This window comes from Macaca mulatta, chromosome 15 (assembly GCF_049350105.2).
Source record: "Macaca mulatta isolate MMU2019108-1 chromosome 15, T2T-MMU8v2.0, whole genome shotgun sequence".
Classification (NCBI taxonomy): domain Eukaryota; kingdom Metazoa; phylum Chordata; class Mammalia; order Primates; family Cercopithecidae; genus Macaca; species Macaca mulatta.
The window spans coordinates 45,190,430-45,218,003 of record NC_133420.1 but is presented as its reverse complement, the minus strand read 5'-3'; the positions used below and the strand labels follow the sequence as shown (position 1 = coordinate 45,218,003).

At 48.7% G+C, this 27,574-nt stretch overlaps 1 protein-coding gene and 2 pseudogenes across 1 annotated transcript; 1 reads left to right on the top strand and 2 right to left on the bottom strand.

Annotated features, from left to right (window-relative positions):
• Positions 1 to 1,458: 1,458 nt before the first annotated feature.
• LOC144335156 (uncharacterized) lies at positions 1,459 to 7,404 on the bottom strand. Its single transcript, XM_077968321.1, has 3 exons — positions 7,111 to 7,404; positions 6,606 to 6,712; positions 1,459 to 5,848 (listed from the first exon to the last, which is right to left on the bottom strand). The coding sequence occupies exons 1-3, from the start codon at positions 7,345 to 7,347 to the stop codon at positions 5,821 to 5,823; spliced, it is 372 nt and encodes a 123-aa protein (XP_077824447.1). The 5' UTR covers positions 7,348 to 7,404; the 3' UTR covers positions 1,459 to 5,820.
• LOC106993646 (uncharacterized) lies at positions 4,647 to 5,402 on the bottom strand (annotated as a pseudogene).
• A 3,162-nt stretch (positions 7,405 to 10,566) lies between the features above and the next one.
• LOC106993645 (uncharacterized) lies at positions 10,567 to 11,446 on the top strand (annotated as a pseudogene).
• The last annotated feature ends 16,128 nt before the right edge of the window (positions 11,447 to 27,574 follow it).

Here is a 27,574-nt window from a genome sequence, read left to right as displayed (position 1 = left end):
CGCCTCCCAGGTTCAAGCGATTCTCCTGCCTCAGCCTCCTAAGTAGCTGGGATTACAGGTGCCCGCTCCATGACCGTCTAATTTTTTTTGTATTTTCAATAGGGATGGGGTTTCACCATGTTGACCAGGCTGGTCTCGAACTCCTTACTTCAGTTGATCTACCTGCCTCGGCCTCCCAACGTGCTGGGATTACAGGCATGAGTCACCGTGCTCAGCCAAAATAAAACCATTTTCTTGTGTATATAATAATGCATAAAAAACAAATTATTAGGAAAAATACGCTATTTTCTTGTGTGCACATATTTTATCCTAAAGATATACCCAAAATCCCAATTCAAAAGTTAAATCCCTACAGAAAAACTGAAGAATTCTCCATCATTCCTGTCGAGGAAACATTATTAATATCCATATTATCGTTGTTATTTTTAAACCATAGTATTTTGCAGAGAACCTGATTATATCTCTTAATAATTGAGAACAAAAATAATAATTTTGAATGTTTATTACATATTTCTTTTGAAATTTTCAATGGCATAGTGCATTATTAATCTGCAAAATATTTTACAATGGTAATATCTATGCACACAATAATATACACAAACATGTAGGAGGTGTGTGTTCACATTTTTGGAAATGGACAGAACAAAGGGGAAGAAGCCTGCACCGCAATAGTCAGGGCAGAGACAGGCCCCTCTAGGGCTGAATTTGAGGTCAGCACCAACTGTGTCCAAAGCTGATCCGGGCCTTCTGCAGAAAAGAGGCTAAACTCATGTACCCCACCTGGCCTCACTTTCCTCCTGTCCTCTGTGAAAGAGACAGGAGAATAATGATCCCTTAGCTGCCATGTAGCAGCTGTGGCCCTTGGGCAAGTAAGTCCCTTTCCTGCTCTGAGCCTCCCACTTTCCCAAGGTTCTGAGCCACAGAGCGAGGCTAGACCTGAGGGGGACATGGAGACACCACACCTTCCCATGAAAAGCAGTGGGCATCCGTCACCACCTCCCACAGCATGCAGTTAGCCCGTTTTCCAAACTGCCATGATCTGTTTCACAGCCCGGTGTAGTGGGGGAAGAACAGGACTGTGCTGGGGCTCCTGGCTGGATGCCCGCTCTGCCTTTTGCTGCCAGCAATGCCTTGGCCAGGACACAACCCCTGTGTCCCCAAGTTTTCTCCTCTGTCATATGGGAACGATGATCTCATAGCATTATGGGGATGATTAGATGGAACAACAGCAAGGGTATAAAATTGTGCCCCGCGTAAGCAGTCAGCGGTGTAATAGGTCAGGAGAGGGTGACCTTCAGGGCTCAGCAGTGATCGGGAGAGGTGATCACAATTAGCGACTGGAGAGAGCCTCTAGGTCTTGGGAAACACTGGGTTTCGGCACAGGTGGTGGTTTCACAGGTATTCAGTTTGAGACAACATACACATCACATGCTTAGATACCCAGACTAGAAGTTTTAGTTTTGTTTTGCGCAAGACATGAGAATTAGAAAACGATCCTGGGAAAGGTTCAGGCCTCTGTAGGCTGAGATGGGGCCCAGGACTATGTCTCTGAGGAGGAAAGAGGAACCCAGTGAATTTTGAGGAGCACAGGGGAGCAGAGGGAAATTGCACTGTGTGTGCGTGTGTGCGTGTGTGTGTGAGCGCACACACTGCGGGGCTGGAGGAGGAAATCAGCAAGGCCCAGAGAAGGGCAGAAGGATCTTCAGGCCCGAAGGGCTGCTGCTGCACGTGGCTGGATGGCAGCACAGCGGCCTGAGGTTCCTGGGTCATTTTTGTCCCCTCTTCATGCTCATGGACTCTTGATGACTGTCCACAGCTCTGAGATGTGGGCCCTGCAAGCTGGAACCAAGCATGCTCTCTGCCCGTTTCTGAGGCAGTCGTTGGGACTGTGAGGCCGTGGACCCCTGCCAGGCTCGCCTGTCCCCGGGACACTCAGGATGCACTGCGGCCTCCTGTCTCCTGCAGGCACCTGCACAACCCTCCTTTTGAAGGTAATTTCAGGAGTTATTACAGCAACACCTGTGCACTGAGGCGGACGACAGGGCCACCACAGAGGTGACACTGTGTGCAGGGAGGGCAGAGGGGAGTCGCCTGTAGCTTTGCTTCCTGCACCCCCAGGGAGTTGCCACTCATAGTGGGCTCCACCCTCCCCCAGCCAACATGTTCCCTATCATCCTCCAACAGCCACTGACACCGTGCCCAGGGCCATCCTCACCGCTGAGTCCTACACACACCAGGGACCATCGGTCACCCCATCACTTTGAGTTTCCTTCTGTCTGGGCCACATCCAGATTCTGGGATGTTTTCCACACTCAACCTCACTTTGTCTTTGACGTGCTATGGCCTAAATGTCAGTGTCCCCCAGATTTATATGTTGAAGCCTAATTCCCAATGGGGTAGAAAGAACAGGTGGGGCCTTTGGGAATGCCCTGAAACCAGACGGACATTCTCAATCATCTCCTCCTGAAGGAGGTTTAGTGCTCTCATCAAACAGGCTCCAGCAACCTCCCTTGTCCCCTTCGGCCACATGAGGACACAGCTGGAGGCACTGCCCTAAGGAATGGGTCCTCACCAGGCACTAAATCCTCAGGCAATTGATCTTGGACTTCTCAGCCTTCAGAACTTTGACAATACATTTCGGGCGTTAGTAACTCCCCGGGCTAATGTACTTTGTTAATGTACTTTCCCTTCTCACCTGACGTCACTTCCAGGATCCGCCCCTCACAAATATTCACCCGTTGAAGGAATGCTGTGGGTGAAGGGGCCAGGAGAGGCCCTGTAAACTGCTCACAGGCAATCAGAGGTCCCTCAGAATGGGGAGGACAGCAAGCACGACCAGAATCTATCAATGATGCACAACACACAGGACTCCAGCAGACCCTCACAGAAAAGGATCAAAGAGGGGAGGCAGGAGAGGGTGAGAGCCTCCTGCCCAGAACAGAGCAGTGGCAGAGGACGCAGGGAAAAGAGCCAACAAGAAGAAAGTGAGCCAGAAGATGCATCTCACAGGCCCAGAGTGGCTCTTGCTGTGTGCAGAGCCCAGGAACACCAGAAATCAGAGCTGTGTATACGGTCCAGAGGGATATTGACACTCTGAAGAACGAGTCAGTCATTGACCACATCCTGCATCACCAAACAGGGGCCTTTTCCAGAGTGAAGGCAAGGAGAGAACGTATTCACCACCCAAGAATGTATTCACCACCGAGGTGAACACACAAGATTTGTGGGACTGCCAGGCCCACCTTTTCTCACAGAGGAACAGGCTGAAGCCCCATTCTGCAGGTTCCAGCAGGCTCCCAGGTTGAGGCTGTGATCAAGAATAGGAAGGTCACACTCAGGGTCGGAAAGGCCCAGAAAGCTAGGAGGTCCCTCCGTCAGCTACTGTGCCCCAGGATACCCCCGTCCACACATCCCAGTGCCTCCTGCCCCAGGGAGAAGAGTCTCTGGGCCCAGGACCCGAGGTCTGCAGAGACTCAGGAGACACAGAGCCCTGGGGTTCACCACAAGCTTCATCCAAGGGTAAAATGCAAACCAGGATGAGGCATTTGATTCAGGGTCCTCCTGCACTGAGAAGAAGGAAGGACAAGAAGAGCCATGGCCAAAGCAGGGCGAGTCAGGATGACGCACAGGCCGAGCTGCAGGCACAGCCACCTCCGTGGCCGTAACCCGGGGATGCCAGGTTCCTCCGGCCACCACCTCCCCATACTCCCTAGCTGGCTTGGGAGGAGGCTTTCCATCACTATCCCGAAATTCTGCTCCAACAGTAGGCATATAGAGCTTCTGACTCTCTAGAAGCAACGTCTGCATACACCGAGACAACTTGAATGACCCCCACGTAGCGCGGCTCTCTAGTGGCGCCCTCTGTCTGGCCTCAGCTGGACTTCTGTGTCTCTTCTATCAGCCATGCTGGCTGCCGTCGAGGCAGCGCCTGGGTTTAAGGGATCCCAGGACTTTGTGCTCAGAGTGTGCAAGGCTCCACCTCACCCTTCCTGAGCGCCTGCCTGGGCTGCCCACACCCACCTGCACTGGGGAGGGGCAGAGGCGGCCACACCCATCCACATCTACCTCTTCCTCTGGGCCAACTGTTCACGGACCAATCACTCAACATACCACCCGTTCTTCATACATTTCCAAAAGAAGGAATGAAGAACACGGTGGCATGTCCAGAAGCCTTTTTCTTCTGGAGGAAAAACAAAACTTTGACCAACGACATAGATAAACCAAATGTCTGCCCCGCTCCCTGACAATCCTTCACTTTCTGCAGCCGCGTGCAGAGGGGGACACGGACCAGGCCACTGAGGCTTCTGTGAAAACCAATCTCTCAGTCACCCTGAAAGATGGCTAAGAGCCATGGAGCTTCCTATTTCACCAAATGTGGAGGGGACGTTTGGGGGTGGCGGGCCCTGCATTCAGATAGGAAAGAAGAAACAGGACCCACTGCTGGGATCCAGGGCCAGCGGCCCCCAGGAGTCCCTGGGCACTCAGCTGGAGACGGCAGCCCCTGCATTGCCACCCACGGTGCAGCAGTCTCCCTGCTGTTCCCTTCTGTCCATCAGGACCCATGGAACTGGGCACCCGGCTCTGCGGTATGGAGAGCACACAGGAGGCCTGGCTCCTCCTCACCCCTGACTCCATAGAAATGAGTCTCAACTCAAGGTCCACTTAAAGGTCTTGGCTTTCTTTCCTGTTCCAACTCCAGAGAGGGTGCAGATGTCCACAGTGAGGGGATGGTTACTTGACCACCAGGTGTGGAGCGGCCCTGGCCAGCTGCTGGGAACCCCGCAGACCGAGGCTGTGGCTGGTGCAGGGGAAAGTGAGATCCTCTCCTCCTCTCTCCTGCCAAGAGTGGGCCAAGGAGAGAAAGGCCAGGGAAAGGTCCACTCACAAAACCGAGTGGGAAGGAGGGGTGACAGTCACAGCTTTCTACACGGAATCCTGCATGCCACAAGAAGTGTCCCCACTCCTCTTCAGGGCACCTACTTCCATGCTGGGAACACAGTATTAGACCTCGGCACGAGCCACATGTCCCTGCCCACCCCTCGCCCAGAAGGGATCAGGAACAGGAAGGAGTTCCAGTGCCATGGACAAGCCCTGGGTGAGCACAGGATTCGGGGTCCTGCTGTGGCAGGTCCGGGGCTGACCAGAGCAGGTCCTAGAAGCAGGCGAGGTGCTGTGCAGTCTGCAGCGTAACTCTGAACTTGACAATGAGGTCTCCCCGCTGAGTGCATACCTTGAGGAAGGGAAGCACCTTTCCATGGAGTCTGCCAGGTTGCCCGCCAGTGGCATTCGTGCCCAGCTAGAGGACCAGCCACCACCCCTGCTGGCCGCAAATGTCCTTTCAGGCAAACACGGCACCTTGAGAAAATGAGGCAGGGAGTGAGGGAAGGGTTTGGGTAGGAAAGTCACCGGCTGGGACTGACAAGGACGCTGAGGGTACAGTGGTTCCATCTGAGCAGAAGTGTGTGCCAGGGCTTCTCTTGGAGCACGAAGACAACGCTGCAGGGATGGCTTCTGGCTTGGAGACTCCCTTTTGGGAAAGTGACCTGTGGCTCCACGCAGCTGTTCTGCGTGCGATGCTGCTGAATCTCGTCCTTGTCCTTGGTGGGACCCCTTGTGCTCAGGGTGGAGGAGCACTCTGTGACCTCCCTGGACCAGGCAGCGCCACAGGAGATCCCCTTCAGGCACTCCTGCACACAGATCTGCCCCACCATCTGCAGGAAGCGTGTGGTGCTCCCGGCTCTCCTTAGACGCTCTCAGCCGCTGAAGTCAACTCACCAAGCATCCAGGGGAGGCTTCTCCCTGTGTCTCTGGGTCATGTGGTCAAGGCCAATGCAGGGCAGAGGAGTGACTGCTGGAAAAGAAGAGCCCGGATGAAGTGCAGTCACCTACCTGAAGTCGGGCTCCCCTGGAAGTCCCCAAGAAGTAAGTCTAGGAAGAAACCACCAGAGCCACTGAGGGCCGCTAGATACCCAGTGGGGAGGGAAATTTCGGGCAGCGCGGCTCGTCTTCATGGACGGATTGCTGCAGTGCTGGGATTTCATCACGCCTGCTATCTTCATTAATTTCTATTCCCATGAGAAAGTAAGATAGTAATGCAACATTTTATTTTATTATTATTTTTTAAGATGGAGTCTCTCTGTCGCTCAGGCTGGATTGCAGTGGCAAGATCTCGGCTCACGGCAACCTCTGCCTCCCAGGTTCAAAGAATGCTCCTGCCGCAGCCTCCCCAGTAGCTGGGATTACAGGCATCCGCCACCATACCTGGCTAATTTCTGTGGTTTTAGTAGAGACGGGGTTTCACCATGTTGGCCAGGTTGGTCTTGAACCCCTGACCTCAGGTGATCTGCCCACTTTGGCCTCCAAAAGTGCTGGATTACAGGCATGAGGCACCCCACCCGGCCTTAATGCAACATTTTAAAAATCAAAATTCATGCTAAATAGTCCATTGTGAACAAAATATCCACATTTTAAATCAAGTCATCATCAGATCCTGTAACTGCAACACTCTGAGAGCTGTACAAGCGTTGGGCACGGTGGGAAACGAAATCTTGGCAAATTCCATTCAATGCATAAAATTGTCCCCAAAGAAAAGGAAAAGTACTCACTTGCGGAATGTTCCAGACAGCGCCCAGGCGCACTGCACTGCCAGAGATGGGGGATCTGCTCCCCGAGGACTGGGACTTTTCCAATGAAGGTCATTTTCCAGTTTCATCTAAAAGCACAGAAGGACTTCGTGAAATGTTTGGCTTTTTCCTAAGGGAAGGAGGTGCCTACAGCGTTGCCATCACTGCTGCTGGCCACAGGAAGATGTGTACATATCGTCCCGCCGTAAGATCGTGTTTTGAAAGGGGACGACATTGGAAATTAACTGAGGATGTAACTGCAGAAAAGAGCTGATGGGATCGGGGAGCTGCTCCGATGAGTCTCCAGAGCGGCTGGGTGACCGCAGGAGCTCTGAGTCATCAAAGACCGGGCCCAGGGAGCCTGGAAGAGGAAGGGCCCGCTGCTCCCGGGCCACCCCGGGGCGCATGAGTTACGGGCAAAATTTCATGCCGCAACAAAGTGACTCATTTTTTTGGAACTGAGGCTGTTTCAGAACTTTTTACTCACTCTTGGCTCCGCCCCAGCGCTTCCAGGCCCCGGGCCCGCCGCAAACACCGCTGGACTTGGACCCAAAGCGGGTCCTGTCCCGCCGGGTCTGGTCATGCGCTGTTGGAAGTGGCGGTTGGGCTCAGCGCCAGGCGCGCGCCCTCTGCTGGCCGTTGGGAAGCAGCGAGGGAAGCGCTGAGCTAGCGGCCGAGCGGTTGTCGCTCGTCCCCTCGTGGCCTCCTGCGGAATCTCTGACATTCTCCGTCCCTTGCTCTCTGCTCCTTGGCTGGGGATGCTCCATTTACATGGATTGGAATAGATCTAAGCACCGCAATTACAAAATCAGTTATACGTTAATCAAAGCCTCAAAACACCAGGTAACCCATGTTCTAAATCACTGGTTGGAAGTCAAACAGGTGAGTCACGTGATAAGGAGTACCTGCCCCAACCTCTTATAGGAAAGATAATTTTGTAATACAATCAAGCTACTGATCACTGTTTATCTTTATAATACCTACCAGTTTTAAGAAAATACTATTCTGAAGAAAGTGTCACAAGATAAATTCAAACAAAAGAACAACAAATGCTATTTTATATCATTGTAATAGATCAAAGAATGTTACAATATTTATTCAAGGAATACAAATTTTCTCTACACATTTTCGTAACTCATAATGTACAAGATATTGTCAAAATAATTCCATGATTTTGGTACTAATATTTGCCACCTGGGGCAAAATAGTTGAGATTTCTTTTTGAGCTGGGCAAACAATCTATATAATTGATTAGAAAGAGCCACAAGTATAACTTCCTCTACAGTTTTCCTGTGGGGAATGTCAAATGAAGGGAAATAAAAACATATTTTCATGTAAAGTAATTTTTTTTTTTAAATAGGGTCTTGTTATGTTACCCAGGCTGGTCTCAAACTTTGGCCTCAAGGGATCCTTCCCCCTCAGCCTCTCACCTCTCTCACCTCCAGCCTCCAAAATGCTAGGATTACGGGCATGACACACCACGCCTGGTGGAAAAAGAGCACTTCAATTTCACTGCTAAAACCTCCCAGGCAAAGACTGTATTTCTTTGGCTTCAGATGGGGGCAAATTTTTAGAAGAACCTTTAGACAGCGATTCCCAAACAGGGACAAAGTAAATTTTCTGCTTTCATCTTCCTGATTGTGATCAAGGCTGGAGGGTGGTTTCTCCAGGAGATCTTATCTCACACACCACCGTGGCCCTCCGTGTCCAGCTGGTTGAAGTCTGGAGAATGTGGTGGTGGGAACAGGAGTCTTGGGTCTTCCGGATTTTGAGGTTATGTCCTGTTTCCCAAGAGAACTAGGAGCAGGTCTTTGCATTCAGGCCTGACTGAAAGGGGATACTATTCAGACATCTACTCTTCAGGTATCTCAAAGGCATGAAGATGTCCTTACTTTTAAGTCATGGCGCTAAGGCGTGTCCCAGGAAAGGGAGCCGGCAAGGTTGGAGCAGAGTGTCCCCAGCCGGGAGCAGAGAACAAGCGACGGAGAATGTCAGAGATTCCGCGAGAGCCCGCAAGGGGACGAGCGACCACCGCTCAGCCGTGAGCTCAGCGATTCCCTCGCTGCTTCCCAACGGCCAGCAGAGGGCGCGCGCCTGGCGCTGAGCCCAACCGCCACTTCCAACAGCGCATGACCAGACCCGGCGGGACAGGACCCCGCTTTGGGTCCAAGTCCAGCGGTGTTTGCGGCGGGCCCGGGGCCTGGAAGCGCTGGGGCGGAGCCAAGAGTGAGTAAAAAGTTCTGAAACAGCCTCAGTTCCAAAAAAATGAGTCACTTCGTTGCGGCATGAAATTTTGCCCGTAACTCATGCGCCCCGGGGTGGCCCGGGAGCAGCGGGCCCTTCCTCTTCCAGGCTCCCTGGGCCCGGTCTTTGATGACTCAGAGCTCCTGCGGTCACCCAGCCGCTCTGGAGACTCATCGGAGCAGCTCCCCGATCCCATCAGCTCTTTTCTGCAGTTACATCCTCAGTTAATTTCCAATGTCGTCCCCTTTCAAAACACGATCTTACGGCGGGACGATATGTACACATCTTCCTGTGGCCAGCAGCAGTGATGGCAACGCTGTAGGCACCTCCTTCCCTTAGGAAAAAGCCAAACATTTCACGAAGTCCTTCTGTGCTTTTAGATGAAACTGGAAAATGACCTTCATTGGAAAAGTCCCAGTCCTCGGGGAGCAGATCCCCCATCTCTGGCAGTGCAGTGCACCTGGGCGCTGTCTGGAACATTCCGCAAGTGAGTACTTTTCCTTTTCTTTGGGGACAATTTTATGCGTTGAATGGAATTTGCCAAGATTTCGTTTCCCACCGTGCCCAACGCTTGTACAGCTCTCAGAGTGTTGCAGTTACAGGATCTGATGATGACTTGATTTAAAATGTGGATATTTTGTTCACAATGGACTATTTAGCATGAATTTTGATTTTTAAAATGTTGCATTAAGGCCGGGTGGGGTGCCTCATGCCTGTAATCCAGCACTTTTGGAGGCCAAAGTGGGCAGATCACCTGAGGTCAGGGGTTCAAGACCAACCTGGCCAACATGGTGAAACCCCGTCTCTACTAAAACCACAGAAATTAGCCAGGTATGGTGGCGGATGCCTGTAATCCCAGCTACTGGGGAGGCTGCGGCAGGAGCATTCTTTGAACCTGGGAGGCAGAGGTTGCCGTGAGCCGAGATCTTGCCACTGCAATCCAGCCTGAGCGACAGAGAGACTCCATCTTAAAAAATAATAATAAAATAAAATGTTGCATTACTATCTTACTTTCTCATGGGAATAGAAATTAATGAAGATAGCAGGCGTGATGAAATCCCAGCACTGCAGCAATCCGTCCATGAAGACGAGCCGCGCTGCCCGAAATTTCCCTCCCCACTGGGTATCTAGCGGCCCTCAGTGGCTCTGGTGGTTTCTTCCTAGACTTACTTCTTGGGGACTTCCAGGGGAGCCCGACTTCAGGTAGGTGACTGCACTTCATCTGGGCTCTTCTTTTCCAGCAGTCACTCCTCTGCCCTGCATTGGCCTTGACCACATGACCCAGAGGCACAGGGAGAAGCCTCCCCTGGATGCTTGGTGAGTTGACTTCAGCGGCTGAGAGTGTCTAAGGAGAGCCGGGAGCACCACACGCTTCCTGCAGATGGTGGGGCAGATCTGTGTGCAGGAGTGCCTGAAGGGGATCTCCTGTGGCGCTGCCTGGTCCAGGGAGGTCACAGAGTGCTCCTCCACCCTGAGCACAAGGGGTCCCACCAAGGACAAGGACGAGATTCAGCAGCATCGCACTCAGAACAGCTGCGTGGAGCCACAGGTCACTTTCCCAAAAGGGAGTCTCCAAGCCAGAAGCCATCCCTGCAGCGTTGTCTTCGTGCTCCAAGAGAAGCCCTGGCACACACTTCTGCTCAGATGGAACCACTGTACCCTCAGCGTCCTTGTCAGTCCCAGCCGGTGACTTTCCTACCCAAACCCTTCCCTCACTCCCTGCCTCATTTTCTCAAGGTGCCGTGTTTGCCTGAAAGGACATTTGCGGCCAGCAGGGGTGGTGGCTGGTCCTCTAGCTGGGCACGAATGCCACTGGCAGGCAACCTGGCAGACTCCATGGAAAGGTGCTTCCCTTCCTCAAGGTATGCACTCAGCGGGGAGACCTCATTGTCAAGTTCAGAGTTACGCTGCAGACTGCACAGCACCTCGCCTGCTTCTAGGACCTGCTCTGGTCAGCCCCGGACCCGCCACAGCAGGACCCCGAATCCTGTGCTCACCCAGGGCTTGTCCATGGCACTGGAAACTCCTTCCTGTTCCTGATCCCTTCTGGGCGAGGGGTGGGCAGGGACATGTGGCTCGTGCCGAGGTCTAATACTGTGTTCCCAGCATGGAAGTAGGTGCCCTGAAGAGGAGTGGAGACACTTCTTGTGGCATGCAGGATTCCGTGTAGAAAGCTGTGACTGTCACCCCTCCTTCCCACTCGGTTTTGTGAGTGGACCTTTCCCTGGCCTTTCTCTCCTTGGCCCACTCTTGGCAGGAGAGAGGAGGAGAGGATCTCACTTTCCCCTGCACCAGCCACAGCCTCGGTCTGCGGGGTTCCCAGCAGCTGGCCAGGGCCGCTCCACACCTGGTGGTCAAGTAACCATCCCCTCACTGTGGACATCTGCACCCTCTCTGGAGTTGGAACAGGAAAGAAAGCCAAGACCTTTAAGTGGACCTTGAGTTGAGACTCATTTCTGTGGAGTCAGGGGTGAGGAGGAGCCAGGCCTCCTGTGTGCTCTCCATACCGCAGAGCCGGGTGCCCAGTTCCATGGGTCCTGATGGACAGAAGGAAACAGCAGGGAGACTGCTGCACCGTGGGTGGCAATGCAGGGGCTGCCGTCTCCAGCTGAGTGCCCAGGGACTCCTGGGGGCCGCTGGCCCTGGATCCCAGCAGTGGGTCCTGTTTCTTCTTTCCTATCTGAATGCAGGGCCCGCCACCCCCAAACGTCCCCTCCACATTTGGTGAAATAGGAAGCTCCATGGCTCTTAGCCATCTTTCAGGGTGACTGAGAGATTGGTTTTCACAGAAGCCTCAGTGGCCTGGTCCGTGTCCCCCTCTGCACGCGGCTGCAGAAAGTGAAGGATTGTCAGGGAGCGGGGCAGACATTTGGTTTATCTATGTCGTTGGTCAAAGTTTTGTTTTTCCTCCAGAAGAAAAAGGCTTCTGGACATGCCACCGTGTTCTTCATTCCTTCTTTTGGAAATGTATGAAGAACGGGTGGTATGTTGAGTGATTGGTCCGTGAACAGTTGGCCCAGAGGAAGAGGTAGATGTGGATGGGTGTGGCCGCCTCTGCCCCTCCCCAGTGCAGGTGGGTGTGGGCAGCCCAGGCAGGCACTCAGGAAGGGTGAGGTGGAGCCTTGCACACTCTGAGCACAAAGTCCTGGGATCCCTTAAACCCAGGCGCTGCCTCGACGGCAGCCAGCATGGCTGATAGAAGAGACACAGAAGTCCAGCTGAGGCCAGACAGAGGGCGCCACTAGAGAGCCGCGCTACGTGGGGGTCATTCAAGTTGTCTCGGTGTATGCAGACGTTGCTTCTAGAGAGTCAGAAGCTCTATATGCCTACTGTTGGAGCAGAATTTCGGGATAGTGATGGAAAGCCTCCTCCCAAGCCAGCTAGGGAGTATGGGGAGGTGGTGGCCGGAGGAACCTGGCATCCCCGGGTTACGGCCACGGAGGTGGCTGTGCCTGCAGCTCGGCCTGTGCGTCATCCTGACTCGCCCTGCTTTGGCCATGGCTCTTCTTGTCCTTCCTTCTTCTCAGTGCAGGAGGACCCTGAATCAAATGCCTCATCCTGGTTTGCATTTTACCCTTGGATGAAGCTTGTGGTGAACCCCAGGGCTCTGTGTCTCCTGAGTCTCTGCAGACCTCGGGTCCTGGGCCCAGAGACTCTTCTCCCTGGGGCAGGAGGCACTGGGATGTGTGGACGGGGGTGTCCTGGGGCACAGTAGCTGACGGAGGGACTTCCTAGCTTTCTGGGCCTTTCCGACCCTGAGTGTGACCTTCCTATTCTTGATCACAGCCCCAACCTGGGAGCCTGCTGGAACCTGCAGAATGCGGCTTCAGCCTGTTCCTCTGTGAGAAAAGGTGGGCCTGGCAGTCCCACAAATCTTGTGAGTTCACCTCGGTGGTGAATACATTCTTGGGTGGTGAATACGTTCTCTCCTTGCCTTCACTCTGGAAAAGGCCCCTGTTTGGTGATGCAGGATGTGGTCAATGACTGACTCGTTCTTCAGAGTGTCAATATCCCTCTGGACCGTATACACAGCTCTGATTTCTGGTGTTCCTGGGCTCTGCACACAGCAAGAGCCACTCTGGGCCTGTGAGATGCATCTTCTGGCTCACTTTCTTCTTGTTGGCTCTTTTCCCTGCGTCCTCTGCCACTGCTCTGTTCTGGGCAGGAGGCTCTCACCCTCTCCTGCCTCCCCTCTTTGATCCTTTTCTGTGAGGGTCTGCTGGAGTCCTGTGTGTCGTGCATCATTGATAGATTCTGGTCGTGCTTGCTGTCCTCCCCATTCTGAGGGACCTCTGATTGCCTGTGAGCAGTTTACAGGGCCTCTCCTGGCCCCTTCACCCACAGCATTCCTTCAACGGGTGAATATTTGTGAGGGGCGGATCCTGGAAGTGACGTCAGGTGAGAAGGGAAAGTACATTAACAAAGTACATTAGCCCGGGGAGTTACTAACGCCCGAAATGTATTGTCAAAGTTCTGAAGGCTGAGAAGTCCAAGATCAATTGCCTGAGGATTTAGTGCCTGGTGAGGACCCATTCCTTAGGGCAGTGCCTCCAGCTGTGTCCTCATGTGGCCGAAGGGGACAAGGGAGGTTGCTGGAGCCTGTTTGATGAGAGCACTAAACCTCCTTCAGGAGGAGATGATTGAGAATGTCCGTCTGGTTTCAGGGCATTCCCAAAGGCCCCACCTGTTCTTTCTACCCCATTGGGAATTAGGCTTCAACATATAAATCTGGGGGACACTGACATTTAGGCCATAGCACGTCAAAGACAAAGTGAGGTTGAGTGTGGAAAACATCCCAGAATCTGGATGTGGCCCAGACAGAAGGAAACTCAAAGTGATGGGGTGACCAATGGTCCCTGGTGTGTGTAGGACTCAGCGGTGAGGACGACCCTGGGCACGGTGTCAGTGACTGTTGGAGGATGATAGGGAACGTGTTGGCGGGAGGAGGGTGGAGCCCACTATGAGTGGCAACTCCCTGGGGGTGCAGGAAGCAAAGCTACAGGCGACTCCCCTCTGCCCTCCCTGCACACAGTGTCACCTCTGTGGTGGCCCTGTCGTCCGCCTCAGTGCACAGGTGTTGCTGTAACAACTCCTGAAATTACCTTCAAAAGGAGGGTTGTGCAGGTGCCTGCAGGAGACAGGAGGCCGCAGTGCATCCTGAGTGTCCCGGGGACAGGCGAGCCTGGCAGGGGTCCACGGCCCCACAGTCCCAACGACTGCCTCAGAAACGGGCAGAGAGCATGCTTGGTTCCAGCTTGCAGGGCCCGCATCTCAGAGCTCTGGACAGTCATCAAGAGTCCATGAGCATGAAGAGGGGACAAAAATGACCCAGGAACCTCAGGCCGCTGTGCTGCCATCCAGCCACGTGCAGCAGCAGCCCTTCGGGCCTGAAGATCCTTCTGCCCTTCTCTGGGCCTTGCTGATTTCCTCCTCCAGCCCCGCAGTGTGTGCGCTCACACACACACGCACACACGCACACACAGTGCAATTTCCCTCTGCTCCCCTGTGCTCTTCAAAATTCACTGGGTTCCTCTTTCCTCCTCAGAGACATAGTCCTGGGCCCCATCTCAGCCTACAGAGGCCTGAACCTTTCCCAGGATCGTTTTCTAATTCTCATGTCTTGCGCAAAACAAAACTAAAACTAAAACGCTTTCTGAAAGGAATAATGCAACAGCATCTAGTCCGGGTATCTAAGCATGTGGTGTGTATGTTGTCTCAAACTGAATACCTGTGAAACCACCACCTGTGCCGAAACCCAGTGTTTCCCAAGACCTAGAGGCTCTCTCCAGTCGCTAATTGTGATCACCTCTCCCGATCACTGCTGAGCCCTGAAGGTCACCCTCTCCTGACCTATTACACCGCTGACTGCTTACACAGGGCACAATTCTATACCTTTGCTGTTGTCCCATCTAATCATCCCCATAACCCTATGAGATCATCGTTCCCATATGACAGAGGAGAAAGCTTGGGGACACAGGGGCTGTGTCCTGGCCAAGGCATTGCTGGCAGCAAAAGGCAGAGCAGGCATCCAGCCAGGAGCCCCAGCACAGTCCTGTTCTCCCCCCACTACACTGGGCTGTGAAACAGATCATGGCAGTTTGGAAAACGGGCTAACTGCATGCTGTGGGAGGTGGTGACGGATGCCCACTGCTTTTCATGGGAAGGTGTGGTGTCTCCATGTCCCCCTCAGGTCTAGCCTCTCTCTGTGGCTCAGAACCTTGGGAAAGTGGGAGGCTCAGAGCAGGAAAGGGACTTACTTGCCCAAGGGCCACAGCTGCTACGTGGCAGGTAAGGGACCATTATTCCTCTGTCCCTTTCACAGAGGACAGGAGGAAAGTGAGGCCAGGTGGGGTACATGAGTTTAGCCTCTTTTCTGCAGAAGGCCCGGATCAGCTTTGGACACAGTTGGTGCTGACCTCAAATTCAGCCCTAGAGGGGCCTGTCTCTGCCCTGACTATTGCGGTGCAGGCTTCTTCCCCTTTGTTCTGTCCGTTTCCAAAAATGTGAACACACACCTCCTACATGTTTGTGTATATTATTGTGTGCATAGATACTACCATTGTAACATTTTATGCAGATTAAAAATGCATTATTGTATTGAAAATTTCAAAGGAAATGTGTAATAAAACATTAAAAATTAATTTATGTTTTTATTGTCAATGGACATAATCAAGTTCTCTGTAAAATATTATGGCTTAAAAGGTAATATGAGCCAGGCACGGTGGCTCAAGCCTGTAATCCCAACACTTTGGGAAGTGGAGGTGGCTGGATCACTTGAGGTCAGGGGTTCGAGACCAGCCTGGCCAATATGGTGAAACCCCCGTCTCTACTAAAAATACAAAAAATTAGCCAGGCATCGTGGCAACTTCCTGTAATCCCAGATACTCGGGCAGCTGAGGCAGGAGAACTGCTTGAACCCGAGAGGCAGAGGTTTTGGTGTGCCAAGATTGTCCCATTGCACTCCAGCCTGGGCAATAAGAGTGAAACTCCATCTGAAAACACACACACACACACACACACACAACAAAAAATAAAAGGTAATGTGGATATTAATAATGTTTCCTCAACAGGAATGATGGAGAATACTCTAGTTTTCCTCTAGGCATTTAATTTTTGAATTTCTGCCTTGGGTAAGGTATTCTTGGAATAAAGTGTTTGCACACTGGAAAATGGGCTATTTTTTCTGAAACTGGTATGAGTATACCCACACAAAAGTGATTTTATTTTGAATTTAAAAGATAAAACAAGAAGTATGTCCTGCTCTAGAGACCTATCAGATGCTTTCACAGGCTGTAAAGGCAGTTCCTTCCCTCCTTCACCTGAGGATCCTTCCTCAGCCGCCTCAAATCTGAGACTGCATCATCAGAACCACCTGGGGGGCTCGTGGAAACACGGATCGCGTGGCCCTCCCCCAGGTTTCTGAGCAAGTAGGTCTGATGGAGCTGAGTAGTTGGCTTTTCTTTTTTTTTTTTGAGACAGAGTCTCACTCTTGTTGCCAGGCTAGAGTGAAATGGTGCAGTCTCAGCTCACTGCAACCTCTGCCTCCTGGGTTTAAGCGATTCTCCTGCCTTGGCCTCCCAAGTAACTGGGGTTACAGGCACCCACCACCACGCCCAGCTAATTTTATTTATTTATTTATTTATTTATTTATTTATTTATTTATTTTTAGTAGAGACAGGTTTCACCATGTTGGCCAGGCTGGCCTCAAAACTCCTGACCTCAGGTGATCTGCCTGCCTCAGCCTCCCAAAGTGGAGTGGTTGCATTTTAAACAATTCCAGGCAATGCTGATGCTGTAGGTCCTACATCCACACTTGTGAACCGCTCAACCACTTGGTAGAACTGGAAAGCCAGGCGGGACACCATGGCTCATGCCTGTAATCCCAGCACTTTGGAAGGCTGAGACAGGAGGATCCCTTTAGGCCGGGAGTTCACGACGAGCCTGGGCAACATAGCAAGATCTCATTTCTACCAAATAATTGTTAAAATTACGCAGGTATGGTGGCGTGTACCTATTTAGCTACTCAGGAAGGAGGCTGAGGTGGGAGGATCACATGAGACCAGGAGGTCAAGGCTACAACGAGCTATGATTGCACCACTACAGTCCAGCCTGAAGGACAGAACAAGACCATTAAAAAAAAAAAAAAAAAAAAGGCCGGGCGCGGTGGCTCAAGCCTGTAATCCCAGCACTTTGGGAGGCCGAGGCGGGTGGATCACGAGGTCAGGAGATCGAGACTATCCTGGCTAACATGGTGAAACCCCGTCTCTACTAAAAATACAAAAAACTAGCCGGGCGTGGTGGCGGGCGCCTGTAGTCTCAGCTACTTGGGAGGCTGAGGCGGGAGAATGGCGTGAACCCGGGAGGCGGAGCTTGCAGTGAGCCGAGATCAGGCCACTGCACTCCAGCCTGGGAGACACAGCGAGACTCCGTCTCAAAAAAAAAAAAAAAAAAAAAAAAAAAAAAAAAAAAAAGCTAAAGGCATCGTTTCCTTGGGGTTCTTCATTTCATGTGTTCCTTTTAAGACCTGGAAGAAGTAAGCGTCTTATGTGGGAGATGTTTGCCAAGAACAGTTTGTTGTTGTTTACTCTCTGCACAGTGGCACAGATAAGGTGGCCTTTTTTCTACTTAGAGAAGCTGTATATAGAGGCTATTTTTAGACAATGACAAACCCAGATGCTCCCCTATCAATTTAAAGGCCATTTTTAAGGCCTTTTAAGGAAAATAGTCAAAAGCTTTTTTTTTTCTAGAAGAGTTTCTGGTGCTCATGCATGTGGTTGAGTGAAGTCAACATACAACCATAGCAACAGTGATGGAGCACAATATTGTGGACACAAAGTAAACCCCAACTCTGAAAGGTGATTTCAGAGTGAATGATGTATAACGATCCAATAATTTTGTGGGAAGTATGGATGCTTGGCAAAGGGAAAGATGGCTATACAGATGGTCCCCAATTTTCCGTGGTTCCACTTAACTTTTTTTTTTTTTTTTGAGACAGAGTCTTGCTCTGTTGCCAAGGCTGAAGTGCAGTGGCGCAATCTCAGCTCACTGCAACCCCTGCCTCCCGGGTTCAAGCGATTCTCATGCCTCAGCCTCCAGAGTAGCTGAGATTACAGGTGTGCGCCACCAAGCCCCACTAATTTTCTTTTTTTCTTTTTCTTTTTTTTTTGTATTTTTAGTAGAGACAGAGTTTCACCATGTTGGCCAGGCTGGTCTCGAACTCCTGACCTCAGGTGATCCACCCATCTCAGCCTCCCAAAGTGTTGGGATTGCAGTCGTGAGCCACCATGCCCAGCTGACTTACCATTCTGTGACTTTATGACAGTGCAAACGCAGTATGCGTTCAGTAGAAACCATACTTCAAGAGCCCATACGACATTTTGTTTTTCATTTTTGGTACAATATTTAATAAATTACATGAGATATTCAACACTTTATTTTAAAATAGGCTTGTGTCTGATTATTTTAGACCACTGTCGGCTAATGTAAGTAGCATATTTAGAGTAGGCAAGGCTGCTATGGTGTTCAGTAGGTGAGGTGGATTAAATGCATTTTTGACTTACAATATTTTCAATATGGTGGATTTATCAGGGTATAACCCCATTGTAAGCCGAGGAACACCTGTACTAAAAGACACTGAACTGTCCACTTTAAAAGGATGAATTGTATGGTGTGGTATTGTTAGGGGAACAGAAGAATAGGAGAGCCAGAGTAACACCATTTTAAAATCAACTCTATCTTATTGCTTCTCGGCCTTTTGTTTAAGATCAAGTGTAAAATCAGCTCCATCTTCAAACTAGCAAGGCACGTTCCTTGCCAGTCACCACCCATGGTCTTAAGATGTTTATGGCTGGGTAAACAGCTTAATAATACCCACAAGGATAAAATTCTAGGACAGCAGAATGTCCCGTTCTCCCAATATCACATAACGGTATATGTTTTTCAGATGATTACAGACATGCTTTGATGTACTTAGACACTAAAATGCCAAAGATAGTTTTCTTTAAATCGGAAAAATAATAAATTACGTCACACTGTCAGCCCACCCACACATAGATATAACTTAGCTTTTACATAGATAAGACCCCTATATAAGGAAAACCAGCCAGGCATGGTGGCTCACGCCTGTAATCCCAACACTTTGGGAGGCCAAGGCTGGCGGATCACTTGAGGTCAGGAATTCAAGACCAGCCTGGCCAACGTGGTGAAACTATCTCTGCTCAAAACACAAAAATTAGCCAGGCATGCACCCGTAATCCCAGCCACTGTGGAGGCTGAGGCAGGAGAATAACTTGAACCCGGGAGGCAGAGGTTGCAGTGAGCCAAGATCACGCCACTGTACTCTAGCCTGGGTGACAGAGTGAGACTCTGTCTCACACACACACACACACACACACACACACACACACACACACACACACAGAGTCATCAACAGAGGCCATGACTGTGGCAGGAGATACTTTTTAAATAATTGGCTGGCTTACCCAAATGTTGGTACTTAGCCCCATGGATAACTAAGGGAATATTCGTAGTTAAATATGAAGAAGAATACAAATATGCAGGTGTCATATAATTTTTTTTTCGTTTTTTTGTTTGTTTTGTTTTGTTTGAAACAGAGTCTCACTCTGTCACCAGGCTGGAGTGCAGTGGCGTGATCTCGGCTCACTGCAACCTCCACCTCCCTGGTTCAAGCGATTCTCCTGCCTCAGCTTCCCAAGTAGCTGGGATTACAGGTATGCGCCACCATGCCCAGCTGATTTTTGTATTTTTAGTAGAGACGGGGTTTCACCATGTTGGCCAGGATGGTCTCGATCTCCTGACCTCATGATTTAACCACCTTGGCCTCCCAAAGTGCTGGGATTATAGGCATGAGCCTCCATGCCCAGATTGTCATATAGTTTTTAAATGTCGTATTGACCCAGTTTTGAGGGTCTAGGTAGAGGCCAGTTTCCCTTTTTGAGCAGTCCACATCCCCAGCCACCTCTGTTAGGGGCCACACTCCATGCCTGTATACGTTGGCCCTGATTGGCCCAGAGCCAGGCACCAGACAACCATGGACTCGCCTCTATCCCGGAGCCCACTGAAATTATTCCAACGAGCCAGCCCTAAGTCTACTAACCCTGCATCACCTGTTCCCTCCCATGGAGACCACAGTAAAGGCACTTGTCTGATGTTTCCCATCTTCCTGGCCTGGTGACCCACCCTGGGCTTACCCGAGTGGCCCTGCAGTGTGCAGTGATTTCCCCAGGGAACTGTCAGCAATGAAACTAAAACTTTTTCCAGTTTCTGTCTTTTGATCTGTGTCTGGTCCCACCATCCTTTACCCAAGACTGGAACTACAGCTCCAGCAGTTTATTTTCATACACTATTCTCTCTTTGTGGTAATACAGTATCACACAATGAGAAAAGTATCTCAGATTATCCTTAAGAGTGTGTTAGTTCTCATGATGCACAGTTTATTTTTGTTTTGTTGGGGGCATGATGTGCCTTTTTAATACCAATAAATTCCCTTTAAGTTGGAGAGTGGGGCTGTTTTGGTTTGTTTGCTTGGGTTTTGTTTTTCTTTCCCTGTAGGAAGACACCTCTGGAATTAAGAGAAGCCTCATTTTATTCCATTTCTATGTCCTTTTTATCCTTAGTTCAATAAACGTGATCTCCTGCTTCAATTTACATTGTACCAGCATAAATGGTATATCTTTGAAGAATTTTTTTTTTTTTTTTTTTGAGACCAAGTCTCGCTCTGTCACCAGGTTGAAGTGCAACGGCACAATCTCGGCTCACTGCAACCTCCATCTCCCCAGTTCAAGCGATTCTCCTGCCTCAGCCTGCTGAGTAGCTGGGACTACAGGTGCGCACCACCACACCTGGCTAATTTTTGTATTTTTAGTGGATATGGGATTTCACCACGTTGGCCAGAATGGTCTTGATCTCTTGACCTCATGATCCTCCCACCTTACCCTCCCAAAGTGCTGGGATTACAGGCATAAGCCACCGCGCCTGGCCTGAAGAATATTCTAATTTAAATTCTGTTTAAATAGAAATTTAAAAATCAATGATTCAAAAATTCAAATGAATGTAAAGAATTAATCTCTAAGCAATGTATAACATACTATTATTTTCTTTTTATTCAAACTTATTTCCCAACCCATAACCAGTCACTGAAATTTCGAGTATCCTAGGTGAACTTTCCCTATGATTCATTTTCATTTACTTTCCATTGATTTTATTTTACAGACTTGTATTAAATAAATAAACAGCTGTCGCTGAGAGCTATTAAATGATAGAAGATATTTGAGTATTATAACATTTAGTCATTACAGTAAACTCATTAATATTGTTTACTCGTCCTATTCGGGCTAAGCAGAAATGCTTACACAAATTTCTATACAAGGCCAGCTTGCACCATATTGACTACACAAAGCAAATCGTAGATGTATGACTCTCGCATTGCTGAATACATTCAGATAATCAGAGGCTCCTTGCAAAACTAGTAGCCCAAGCATCGCCAGGATGGCCATGGGAATTGTCATCTGACACCTGATGTCATGTCCTGGGAAACACATTCAGACCCTTTGGATGCATGGAGGCAGTGGGGCATCAAGGGTGTGAGTCCTTTCTTTCTGTGACCCGGGTGAGTAACTTGCTTCCCCCTATGTGCCCCACAAGTGGGCCCAGCTCATAACAGGTCCAGAGCCCAATGCTGCTAGTGGAGACCAAATCAAAGCATAAGGGAGTAGTTATTCTGGAGGGATATTTCCAAGCTGTAGAAGCTAACCAATTGCTTTCCTATGCTCCAGATGTATTTCTTCCTAAAGAACCAGGACTCTATGGGTGATCTACAGTTACAGTGCTGATTAGACACTTAGGAATTTTTATTCAGTCTTTTCCTAACCCTGCAGGGACCTTCCTGTTTCTTCCCATAATTGCCACATCTCTTTTTTCACTCCAGGAATTCTCCTGTCAGAATTCATCTCTGTTTCCCATGCTCTCTTGGCCTTTGTAACCTGGCTGGCAGGAGGTCTGGGATCCCAGGATCCTGTCTGTTAATAAGAGCAAATTTAGACAGGCATGGTGGCTCACACCCGTAATCCCAGCACTTTGGGAGGCTGAGGCAGGTGGATCACTTGAGGCCAGGAGTTTGAGACCAACTCCTGGCTAACATGGGGAACATTTTTGTATTTTCTCTACTAAAAATATAAAAATCACCTGAGCGTGGTGGTGCATGCCTGTAATCCCAGCTGCTTGGGAGGCTGAGGCATGAGAATTGCTTCAACCTGAGAGGCAGAGGTTGTAGTGGTCTGAGACTGCACTCTAGCCTGGGCAACAGAGCAAGACTCTGTCTCTAAATAAATAATAAACAAAATTCAGAAGAGACAGGGTTGGTAAAGAGGAGCCAGCAAAGAACACGGAGACAGGCAGGCCACCAAAAGTTGTTGTAGTGGCAACTCCTGCTTTCCTTCCAAGTCATAGACCTGTCTCCCTTGGATTGGGGAGATGCTTCCCATTTTTTTCCTGTAACCTCAACTACATTTGTTTATGGCACTGAAAAATTAATGTCCCTTTTTCTAACCTCTTGGGATTCCCTAAGGACAGGGACTATGCCTGAGCATTTTTGCATCCCAAGCACCTAGCATCTGCGAGTAGACAGGCATTTTCTGGGCTCGGGGCCTCTTACTACTCTTCCATCCTTAAGCATTATCTCCTGGTCTACTTAAAGAGGAACCATCAGACTGAAGTGGTTGTAATGCCTTGGGTTCCCACAGAAGCAAACCAAAACCTAAATCAAATGCATTTCTTATAAATGACTGACTGAGAGGAAATGAAATTTAAGCTTCACCAATCCAAAACCTACAGCAAACCTCTAATTACATAACTAGGGGACTTTCCATCTGGATAATCCAAATAAGGCAACAACATCATTGTAAAGAATCAATTATTTTCCATGCTTTGCTTCCTCATTCACCTTATAAAAGCCTTTCCTTCAGGCCCCTCAAGTGGAGCCCCAAGCCAAGGTTGGGTGCTGCCCAATCCATGGATTTTTGTTTGCTCAAATAAACTCTTTGAATTGTTAATTGTGCCTCAGTTTAATTTCTAACACAGTCAACCTTCTTCAGTCCTTCAGTGAGGTAGAAGATATGGAAGCAAAAGCCCAAGGAAGAATTACCTAGGATCCACACAGAAAGTAAAAGGAAATGAGAATGTGCAGAAGAACAGTTTCCTTTGAAGCATTAAGGGAGCTTCTTTAATCCTACCTGGACAGTGAAGATCCCTTAGGCCATTGGTGAGAACATCTTCAGACCACCCCAATATCTTTTTTTTTTTTTTTTGAGATGGAGTCTCACTCTGTCGCTAGGCTGGAGTGCAGTGGCGTGATCTTGGCTCACTGCAACCTCCACCTCCTGGGTTCAAGTGATTCTCCTGCCTCAGCCTCCCGAGTAACTGGGACTACAGGCACATGCCACCACGCCCAGCTAATTTTTGTATTTTTAGTTTCACCATGTTGGCCAGGATGGTCTCGATCTCTTGACTGTGTGATCCATCCGCCTCAGCCTCCCCAAGTGCTGGGATTACAGGCATAAACCACTGCGCCTGGCCCCCATATCATTTTTATTTAAAAAATTGTTTTTGAGACAGTGTCTCGCTCTGTTGCCCAGGCTGGAGTGCAATGATACAATCACGACTCACTGCAGCCTCAACCTCCTGGGCTCAAGCAATCCTCCCACCTCAACCTCCTGAGTAGCTGGGACGACAGGCACACTGCACCATGCCCACCTAATTTTATATTTTGTAGATACAGGGTCTCACTATGCTGCCCGGGCTGGTCACAAACTCCTGAGCTCAAGCACTCCTCCCACCTCAGCCTCCCAAAATGCTGGGGTTACAGGTGTGAGCCACCATGCTTGCCCCTCACCTCCGTATAGTGCTGACATGTCATGTTCCTGATACAGACTCTCATTATTCTCTCATTTTTCCAAAAAGAAACTGTGTTTCCATTATGTCTTCATTTTTCTTATCCCCAGATCTTCCTCCATACATAACTTTTTTCTTTTTAAATTCAGACATGCACAAATCTTTCTGTCGTATCCATTAGGAATAGGTACGAATGCTCACAACAGAAAACCCAATTTATAGTGACTTAGGTTTTATTTTTCTTAGGTAACATGGAGAATAGAGGCAGGCAGTCTAGGACTGGAATGATGGCTCTGCTGTGCCACCAAAAGTTCTGCTTCCTTCTGTTTCTGCCTGCCCAGGCTGACCTTGTGGCTTGTGTCCTCATGCTCATCTCCTTCTGCTTACAAGATGCCCATAACCTATAGCATAGGATCCCACTTCCAGCCTGAAAAGAAAGAAAAGGCAAAGGGCAAAAATCTTGCTCCAGTTGAGTTTGCCTCCTTGTAAAGAACTTTCCTAGAAGCCCCACCCAACAAATTAGGTTTACATCTCGTTGGCCAGAACTGTGTCATGTGGCCAGTTTGGGTGCAGGAGAGGCTGAGAAGTTTTAAGTTGGGTACATTGCTATTCTGAACAAAATCAGGGTCTGTCTGCAGGGAAGAGGAAAGAGTAGATATTGGGTAGACAATCAGCGATACCTGCCATAACTGTCCAAAAAAGAAAATTTGGGTAGGTGTTAGATTGGCATAAGCTTCCTGGAAAATATTTTGGAATTATGCATCAAGGGCCTTAAAAATAGCTCCACTCTCACCTAGCAATTTCATCTCTAGAAGTCCTAAGGAAAGAGTCAGAAATACAGATCAATAATTCTGTGCATAATTTTTGTCTTTTAATTTTAATTAAAATAAATTCTAACTTTTTGAAGGGGTCACACATTTACAAGCTTCAGAATTCCAAAGGTACAAAAGACTTCAAAGAATGATCTCCCACCCACACCTGTCTCCCCCGCATTTAGTTTCCCTCTTCTGGAAGTAACCAGTGTTATCAGTTTCTTTTCTTTTCTTTTCTTTTCTTTTCTTTTTTTTCAGACCGAGTCTCGCTCTGTCACCCAGGCTGGAGTGTAGTGGCGCAATCTCAGCTCACTTCAAGCTCCGCCTCCTGGGTTCACGCCATTCCCCTGCCTCAGCCTCCCAAGTAGCTGGAACTACAGGCGCCCACCACCACGTCCGGCTAATTTTTTGTATTTGTAGTAGAGACAGGGTTTCACCATGTTAGCCAGGATGGTCTCGATCTCCTGACCTCATGATCCGCCCGCCTCGGCCTCCCAAAGTGTGGGGATTACAGGCGTGAGCCACCGCACCCGGCCTATCAGTTTCTTATGTATATTTCTGAAAGTACTCTTTACGTATCCAGCAAATACATAAGTGTGCATTTATGAGATACACACATATTCTTTCATACAAATGGTGACATGCTATTCATGTGACTATGTGTCTTGTTTTTTTTTTTTTTCACTTAACGGGGTATTTTGGAAATGATTTCAGATGTTTTCCTTGTACTTATGAAAATATGGACCATAATTTATTTAATCAGATCCTTATAATCAAGCATTTAGATTGTTTGTAACAGCAAAATTACACTGTAGTGTACAATCTTGTGTAAAATGCCATTTTGTAAATGTGCTAGTTTTATATACGGGATAAATTCCTGGAAGCAGGATTGTTGGTCCAAAGGACATGTGCATTCACAGCATTATTTATAATGGGGAAAGATGGAAAGTAAATTAATTGTCCTACCTAAGGGAGCAAATTATATAAATTATATTACATTCATACGGTGCAGTATTACACAGCCTGGGAAGATGCTTATGAAATATGTTAGAGAATTGTGATGTACATACACATACAGACATTTGTGTGTACATATCCATAAAGCTCTAACTACAATTGAAAGGACATATCACTGTTCATTGTGGTTTATTTGGTAACAACTGCAGGATTATGAAGGGATGACAATCCCAGATTTTATCCCATACTGGAATGTTATTAAAATAATAAAGAAATTTGTTGATTAGCCAAGTACATTGTCTTCTCAGGTGTCTAGATTCAATATTATCCCCCACTACTTTCAAGACATTCTAATGTGCAAGAAGTCTTCAGAGAAAAGAAGAATGCTTATTTGGCATTCCAGGTATTTCCTAAGCTTGAGCAATTCACCTCTTTTGTGTCTACCTTGTATTTATACTTACAAATACGAACAGGCAGGTCACAGAAAAAACGTTCAAGCTCAATAATAAAGAAATAACAGCCAGGCGTAGTGGCTCACACCTGTAATCCCAGCACTTTGGGAGGTCAAGGCAGGCAGATCACTTGAGGCCAGGAGTTCAAGACCAGCCTGGCCAACATGGTGAAACACCATCTCTACCAAAAAAATACAAAAATTAGCCGGGTGTGGTGCACATGCCTGTAGTCCCAGCTACGTGGAAGGCTGGGATGCAAGAATCACTTGAACCCCGGAGGAGGAGGTTGCAGTGAGCCAAGGCCACACCACTGCACCGCAGCCTGGGTGAGAGAGAGAGGCTCTGTCTAAAAAAGAATTAAAAGAAAACAAAAAGAAATACAACTAAAGGGAATAAGATTCATTCACCTGTCAGATTGGTAAAATAAGTTATGGCATATCCATATAATAAGATGTGGATATGCAATACAAGGCAGGTCTTTTAAAAATAATTAAATCACTATTAACGGGCTTGGAAAGGGGACCACAGTATGTTAAATGAAGAACGCAAATATTCTAGTTCAATAAGTATGGTATGTTCCCATTTTCTATAAATACATTTTGTCTTTGTGGTTATAAAGAAAAGATTCCTAAAGACCATATACCAGACTGTTAATAGTCATTTCCTCTAGGGAATGGGTTGAGGAGGTGATATTCTAAACTTTTTACTTTTCATTTGCATTACTTGATTTTTTTTTTTTACAGTTTTACAGTAAGCATGTGTTACTTTTGAATTAAAAACAAAAATGTAAATTCTTATTTCTGATTAGGTGGCTTTCTAGTCTCTGCCTGGAACACATTCCTTTCTTAAAATGCTTTTTGCATGTTGCCATAACTATTTACTTATTTAACTTTCCAGCCTGACTGTAATCATCCTGAGGGCATGCTGCCTCTTTGGTCTCTGCTGATTCCCTAACACCTGGCACTGATCCTGACATTAATGGGAGCTAGTTAATATTTGCTGAATAAACACATTATTTCTCCTTAATATTTCTGGGCTCTCTCCTGTTCTATCTGTACTTCCTGTTGTAGGCTATAGAAGGTAGTCAATCAGTAGCATCCCCTTCCAAGCCCCGGTTATTAACAAGCTGAGAAGTAACACAAAGACAAGTGGCATCAAAAAAACAAAAAAAGAGTAAGTTAAGTTGGAGGCTATAGCAGAATGTAAGAACAAAATGAGCCAACTGCCTGCAGCCTGGAATTAGACATACTTCCCACCATCAGAGGCAGCAGTGGACCTGGGTAAGACTCCTATGTAGAAGACTGCCTGGACGGATTACACAGAGGAGAAGCAGAGGACCCAGGGCGTCACGGCAGTTGGGAGCAGCTTGATTCCAAGAGGGCAAAGGGAGGAGCTGAGTTGAGTTTCTTATTCTCCAAATCATATCAAGTTACTTCTCCCTGGGGAAGAACAAAAGGGTGGAGAAAGGGCATGCAAATCATAGTTTACCCTGGAAGGAAATTTCACAAATGGGGAAGAGGTGTCCCTCTACCCACTCCAACTGCCATTTGTTCATAGTTTGTGCCTTATTTCTTACCCA

What these genes read in the sequence shown, in the direction of transcription:
- LOC144335156 (XM_077968321.1), bottom strand. Translation starts at nt 7,347, where the DNA reads ATGTCAGAGATTCCGCAGGAGGCCACGAGGGGACGAGCGACAACCGCT. An exon ending in GCGCTGGGGCGGAGCCAAGA is followed by an intron (nt 6,713 to 7,110) that starts GTGAGTAAAAAG and finishes CTGTGCTTTTAG; the next exon opens with ATGAAACTGGAAAATGACCT. An exon ending in CTGTCTGGAACATTCCGCAA is followed by an intron (nt 5,849 to 6,605) that starts GTGAGTACTTTT and finishes CTTTTCCAGCAG; the next exon opens with TCACTCCTCTGCCCTGCATT.